The 7,350-nt window shown below is 45.0% G+C and overlaps 1 protein-coding gene across 1 annotated transcript in view; it reads right to left on the reverse strand.

Moving 5' to 3' along the window:
* Positions 1 to 7,350, reverse strand: part of CRTC1 (CREB regulated transcription coactivator 1) — a 22,304-nt gene that overhangs the window by 4,261 nt on the left and 10,693 nt on the right. The window contains exons 9-11 of the mRNA XM_009995070.1: positions 6,101 to 6,237; positions 4,951 to 5,202; positions 2,798 to 2,899 (exon numbers count right to left, since the gene is read on the reverse strand). Coding sequence (XP_009993372.1) covers positions 2,798 to 2,899; positions 4,951 to 5,202; positions 6,101 to 6,237 — 491 coding nt within the window. The remainder of the gene's footprint in view (positions 1 to 2,797; positions 2,900 to 4,950; positions 5,203 to 6,100; positions 6,238 to 7,350) is intronic.

Genomic DNA, 7,350 nt, shown 5'->3' on the forward strand with positions numbered 1-7,350 from the left:
AGGAATGGCCTGGGAGCTGCCTGCTGCCTTATGACAACTGCTAATGAAGAGTTTACACTTCAGGATATCACATCCCTGACATGAATCCCAGCCAGTTTGGACCAGCACTGGGAACACAACTGCAATTTGAAAGCTCCCAAGTGAATCAAGGTCTTGGTTTGTTTGTTTTTTCCTTTAACTTCTGACATTTCATTTTACAGGAGCTTTTCAGAAGTAGGGCAAAAACCTACAATCTCTGTATTCCATCAAGTGTTGCTCCCATCCTAAAACGTCCAGGCAACACAAAAAATAATAACCAGGAGACCAAAAATCTTTGTGCAATTCTACCTTAGGAATTCCTAACAAGACATACAAGCTTGCATTTCTTCCTCAGTTCTGAACTCTACTGGTTATTACATCTGTAAGCACTGAAACTCCCCAAGGAAATCAACTGGAAATGTCATTACTTCAACACTTCTGAATCCTAGAATAATTTATTGACAGCTCTGTGGAAAACATCTTGCTAACACCATCTCCTCCAGAAACACTAGACAAGGTCTGTTTTGTCAACAGTACATCTTCTTGGGTTAATGATGTGGTGACTGCAAGGAAAAAAAACACAACAAAACCCAAACCACAAAACCCCTGGCTTAAATTATTAATCTAAAAATACATACCATATTATCCAGTATACAGCCATTCTACTAAAAAAAACCAGCAGATTCCTATCTAATTGGAACAGTATGCCAGGTGTTAGGGGAGGGAAGCAAAGTAGTCATAAACAAGGCATTGTCGATGAAAAGCCATGCAAACACAGAGCTGAGAACTACAAGCAGAGCTTTTCAATTCATGTTTGAACAGGAAGAGCTTCAGAGAACAAACATCTCCAACACGAGAGCAAATAGATTGGGAGATGTGGAAAGATGGGAAGAAAAATCCCTTCTGGTGAATGAACCGTATGTGATCAAATTGAAACCACAGGCTGCTATTTTTAGAGCTCATCACTCATCACACTGATGGGCTGCAGAAGGGTTTAACCTAAAATTAATCAGGGAAATGGGAGCAAGAGGAGGACGCCTACCCAGTCACACTTACTTATTCCACTCCTGTCAGCCAGTGCCAGACTGCTCCACAAGGGGATGTTCTGCTGCTGGACCCAAGCTGCCTTGACTCTTGGCAGGTGACTCCACAGTCTTATGGACCCTGCTATTTGGGAGCTGCCCCCATCATCACCACCAACCCCAATTTTTCTTCCAAACTAGTTTTTCTTCCCCCGTTGCTTCTCTCCATGCTTTTCATATTTGGAGCCAACACCACCACAGGCAGCTCACTGGCTGCTCCTGGCTTTGGGTTCACTGGTGGAGGCAGGAAAACTGCCTCATTTTTAATTTAGCAAAAAAAGAGGAATTGTGTGGGTATTTTAAGAGGCCAATACTAAAGCAAGCAGTATTAAAAAAACCCTCTTCCTTCGCACAGTTATGGTGTCCCACTTCAAAACAGCAAATCCCAAGCAAGAGTTTACAGGAGAGAACAGGCTCAGCGTAGTCAAGTGTGTGCTTGCTGCACTCTGGACTGACCAGTGGCAACAAGCCTGTGGACAAAACCAAGACGGTTATTGAGAAGTCAAAGGGAAAAGAAAATCAATGAAAAAATCAAAATCAGATGTGCTGCCCAAATGAGAACAGGCCCAGAGAATTTGCAGCAAGACAGGCAACAGCTCTGCTCTGGGTGACAGCCTAGAGGAGGGAGGTTTTCTGAGCCACACACAGAACACAGCAGAACTGGCAGAAGCAGGCAGAAGAGAGAGAAGTTAAGAAGCAATGAAGCAAGGCTTAAGAAAATCCAGACAGTCCTGACACTCAGATCTATTATTGAGCTTCCCAGTGACCTCTCTCTGGCTAATGGCAAGGAGAGACAAAGCTCCTGCTTTGGAGCCATGAAGGGGCAGCACTGACTGAGCCAGGGTCCTCCTCACAGCCTTCAGTGTTACATGATGAAACAGAAAATGGATTTTCAGACTCTGCTGTGATGCTTTGGAAGAACTTCCTGCCCCTTGTTTCTACAGGTTGGATTTAGGCACAGGGCAGCCACTTGGAGCTGTTCTAGCAGCATCAAATTATTTCTGTACTGAAAACACACTGGCTCCCTCACACTTAGGGGCACCCTCATTTGCTGCCTTGGCTTTAACTGTCTTGCTGATGTCTTGCCAGATACAAATTCCCCCTGGTAGAATCACAGACAGACCAAGCTCTGACTTGCATGTAGGATGTGTGAGCATCTACAGACACAGGAAGGAAAACCAGCTAGCATGCAAGGAAGTGTGTTCACTAACCCAGGACTTATAAGCCACAAGATACAACTAATTTTAAGAGCATCTACTTCAGAGTGTATGTTCCCACATAAAAAAACTCTTTATGTAAATGCATTTGGCCACACAAGTGGTATTTAGTGCCATGGGAGTTCTCCTGCTAGAAACCCCCAGGTTTCCTTCTCTCTCTCTCTCCTCTACCCTCCCAAACCTTATCAATCAGCTCCTTCACAATATTGCTAATTAAAAGGGAGAGGTTGAGTCCACAGTGCACCCCAAAGAGGTTGGACAGCATTCCAACCGTAGCTCTGATCAATAAATTTTAAAAAAGGCAATTCACCAGCTATTGAAAAACTCTGGAACTGAATGAAACTGCAAACATGAGGATGAGACATCAGTGATGCATGAGGCACAGACAGGTACAGTGAGACAACTATGGGTCAGTCATGGAGAGACTCAGCTACCAACAAACACGAGAAGCAAGGCCTGTGGAAGCACAGAGTCCCTTACTTGAGGGGAGCTGCCAGGAGAGAAGCCTTGATTGGAGACAGGAGAGGTGGGAGACTGGTTGGCTGGGGATCCAGCATTACTGCGGTACTGCTGGAGTGAAGCCTACAGAACAACACAGAATTAAAGACCATGGGATTGATGGAAGGTTGGAAAATTATACACTTCTGGTGGATGCAGCTTGAGGAAGCTGGGAGAAACCATCCTCTTCAGCAATTCTTGGCTATGTGTGAAGACAGGGTGGCTGTGAACAATGCCTCAGAAAGGAGAAAGTTAAGGTACCAGCATGGCAGGGCCTGGTCTGACTGGAAGGATTTTCTCCCTGTTCTCAGTTACACTCAATTTAAAACAAAACCAAAAAATCTGGTCAGCCAACAATTCAGGTAGAAAAGAAGCCTGGAAAGCTGGGAATAACCCCAAAATAATGCAATTTATTCTCGAATTTAACACCCTCTTAACCTGTGTTAAAAAGTCAAGGTGTGTTACCAAGACTGAAGTGTAAAACTGTGCAGCCTGAAACCCTCCTAAAAGCTGCATTTGACCTGAGGACACAGAACAGACGTTGTCTGAGAACTCCCACCACGTTGTGCAGGTTTACATTTCCATTTACACTGTTCCCAGACATCTTGAGAACACATTTTCCAAGATTTACCTTTTTTTTTTTAGTCGTAAAGAACCTTGGATTGAACAAATAATCTCAATGGCATCTGAATAGAATGTTGCACTAAATAACATAAATAGAAAGTACAGCTCTTCTCATAAAACTTCCTGTAGAAATTAACAGATGGTTGAGGAAATCCAGTAGTTCTATGAAAAGGAGTCATTTAATCACCCAGGTTTGCAGTGTGGGAGAACACTGAACTACCACTGCTTTAAATTATTTACATCTCAAGAAGATATGTCTTAATTCTTCTTGCTCTGCATGGCTGCTCATGCACTTCAAGCAGGCATCCAAACTACACCAACATGATTTTCAATACTGCTTTACAAAAGCTAATCAAAAGTCAATGAGACTGTAATGCAGCTCCAACAGCTTTTTGAGAAATGAGCTTTAAATTTAATTGATGTATGATTTCAGTTGCTTTAAAAGGTAAGCAAGCATAGGACCCTAGAAGTTAAGGTCATAAAGAAGTTTAGGATGAGGAAAGCAACACAGAAAGCAAAGAATGAAAATCAGAATCATCTGCACTGGTAGCTACATGAGTATCAGAATCAACACATTCAGCCACAATTTGAGTGGGTTGGTATCCTTTCCACTGCTGGATTTGTCCTTCCCCTTCCAATTCTGGAAGGAACACAGCTGCTTTTAAGGAGCACTTACCAGCACCAACTGTTAAAAATTTAATCCACAAGGAACTCCACAATCAAGAGCTAGATCAATACAGAACAATTTCTTCTTGTTCTCAAACCAATTACTGTCACTGCAGCACTGCCAGGAGGACACAACAGGTCAGACAACCAAGATCCTACACAGGGGCCAGGAGGAGCAGATGAGGAGCTGGGACATTCTGCCCTACACTGGAACCCTGATCTTGTCCTGCAGTTTGGATTTTCATAGGCAGAAAGACACAACATTTCACAACAGACCATGTTAAAACAAGGAAAAACAGCAGTCTGTCCAGAACTCCCTGCTCCCTGGCTGTACACACTGAGGGCAGCCACACATCCAGGTTTAGAAGATACCAACATTTGCTTTCATACTCCTTAAAATGTTTTAAATATAAGAAAGCTCAGGAAAACACCTGGTTCTTTCCAACTTCTAGAAAAGGCTTGTTAGCAGGTTTCCTTGTCAAAGCTCTGCTAACTCCCCTAGTCTGTATCCCACTGTAAAACCTACAACGTGTTGGGGTCTGTGACACTGAAAACCCTGGAAAGATCTCCATGCAGCAGCAAGGCATGAAATAAATGCCACTGTATTTCAGCTGTTCTAGTCAAACCAAATCATGAGGGACACTTTTAGCAAACTGTGCTCACTTAGCCTCATTAAACCCAAATTTTCCTCTACTAAACATTTAAATGTGGATTCAACCAAAGCCATTCCAAGTCTACTCCACACTGCCCATTCCAGCCTGAGCTCTGACACACCAGACACTACCAGGTTTTCCAAAGGAAAGCCCCATCACTCCCAGCTGTGCCCCAGCTGTGCCCCAGCTTACCGAGTTGATGTCTATTCCCATGGATGGTTGGGTCTGGCTGCCTGGAGGTGACTGTGGGATGGTGGAAGGTACCGTGACGGAGAGAGGGGGGAGCTGTGTTCCTCGCTGTAAACCAGAGGTCTGCATTAAAGGAGTGTTCTGAGGCAGGGTACTTGCCACCTGGGTCTGCTGCTGTTGTTGGGAAGTTGTCTGGGTAAAAAATGGATATGGGGGAAGCTGCTGCTCCAGAGACAATGCATCCATAGCCACAGCCTTAAAAAGAAGAATCAAAAATCACCCAGGCTGGCAGGGAACTGCCCTTTGTTTTTGAGCACATCAAGTTTCATACCAAGAGCACTAAGTCAATCTCATCCTGCATTTCAAAAGTGTTGCCTAAAGGTTCAGAAACAGTCAAGAACATGTTTCAAAAGACTTAGTATTGTTTCCTGTGTCCAAGAAACAAATACTCTAAAAGCTCTGTTGATTGTTTTGAATGAATGAGGGTCAGAAATTCATAAACCAGGCTGCTGCAGAGTCACACCTATAAAATCAATTTTAAAAGCTAATTGAGCTTCTCTCACAAATTAAATCATAGAATCACAGACTGGTTTGGGTTAGAAGGGTCCATAAAGATCCTCTAGATCCAACCCCCTTGCATGGGCAGGGACATCTCCCATTAGACCAGATGGCTCCAAGCCCCATCCAACCTGCCCTTCAACACTGCCAGGGATGGGGCAGCCACAGCTTCCCTGGGTAACCTATTCCAGGGTCTCACCACCCTCACACTCCAGAATTTACTTCTTGTGTCCAACCTAAATCTCCCTCCTCCAGTTTTAATCCAGTACCCTTCGTCCCATCCCTCCCTGCCCTTGTCCCTCCCTCAGCTTTCCTGTAGGCCCCCTTTCAAATTTCACAACTAACACTGGGACAATACCAAAACAGGAAAGCATCCTGACAGATGTTTTTTACTATAGTTCCAAGAAAGCAAAAGTAAAATCTGTCCCCTCTACAAACCTCTCCCTCTTCAAAGCTTTGATTTAACAAACACATTTTAAATAAGAAAACTACAGCACAAGAGATGGGAAAGTACAGCCAGCTTCTCTCTAGGTGGAGTAAAACAATTCATCTTGTGATTAAAAAAAATAAATGAGTTCTCCAGGTAAGCTCCTACCTGAGTGATTGGTGACAAAGGGGAAAGGGTGGGAGACATTTGCTGTGTCTGTGGCCGCCTGGAGTCTGCGCTCAGGGAGAGGGGGCTGACGGCCGCGGGGCGGTGCTGCTGGGATGGGGCTGGTGTCGTGGTCATTCCTGCAGGAAGGAGCAAACCAGCTTTCAAGAGGAGCAGAGCCATGGTTTATTGATACTCGTATGGAGCTAATTACCTAAATGATGAAAAATTGATGGGAGAAGTGGACAACCACTTCATGCAAAGCGCTGAATGCGCCTCAGCCAATCAGGCTGAAACTCGTTAGTGAATTTGCAATTAATTTTGTCAGGGTGAAGAGCATCAGGATGAGAGGAAGGTCCCTGTGGTTTACCCTGGACCAAACCCAACCACTTTGTTCAGGCTGCTGCACTGAGAGGCAGGAGCAGCTTCAGCAGTTGACAGAAACCACAGGTAAGGTCTCCCCCACCTCCTGGGCTGCGGGCGTTGGACCTGGGAGCAGCACATCCTGCTCTGCTTGCAAGGGCTCCAACTTCAGCAAGAAGATAAAAGATCATCTAACAAGACTCATCAGAGGGCATTTGTGGTATTATAAAAGCAAACACTTATTTTAATAGAAAATGCAGAAGAAAAACTGGTTACACAGGAAGTACTCCATTCATAATGGCATACCAGTGCACGGGAAGGCAGGAAATACCCTCCACACTCTGAAAAGCCACGACCTAGCAGGGGGTGGGATAAACCATTTAAGTCTTGTAATTTTGGTCAAATTTAAGGCAAAAATTTGTACGTTTTGAAACATCTCCTATTTCCTGCTTCACCCTAGAGAAACAGAGACACCCTGGAAAGTGATTTCAGGACAATCTACTGAGCGAGCTGTTCTTCTCGAGCTGCCAGAAAGGAGGAATTCACAAGAGCCTGAGAGCTCCGAGGCACTTGGCAAATGTTCAGAGCTTCCAGGCAGGCTGCCAGGGAGCCAGGAAGTCCGGGCTGCCAAGGAGCCAGCAGGCAAACTGGCTCAAACAGCACAGATTCTGAAGCCTGCCTGGTTTCCCCTGCCATGTTTGCAAAACCAAGAGCGTCTCACGGAACACGGCACTGAGCTGACAAACTCCGAGGCACACACGTGTTGCCCCCGATTGCTGGTTGTTCTCTGGGACCTGACAGGTGTTTGTCTCCCCACCTTTTCCTGGGGGTGCTGAGGGAACGTCTGTGCAGTGCACTGAGCTCCTACAAAATGCAGGTCTGTGTCCTGC

This window comes from Chaetura pelagica, unplaced genomic scaffold (genome assembly GCF_000747805.2).
Source record: "Chaetura pelagica isolate M959 unplaced genomic scaffold, ChaPel_1.0 scaffold463, whole genome shotgun sequence".
In the NCBI taxonomy this organism is placed as follows: domain Eukaryota; kingdom Metazoa; phylum Chordata; class Aves; order Apodiformes; family Apodidae; genus Chaetura; species Chaetura pelagica.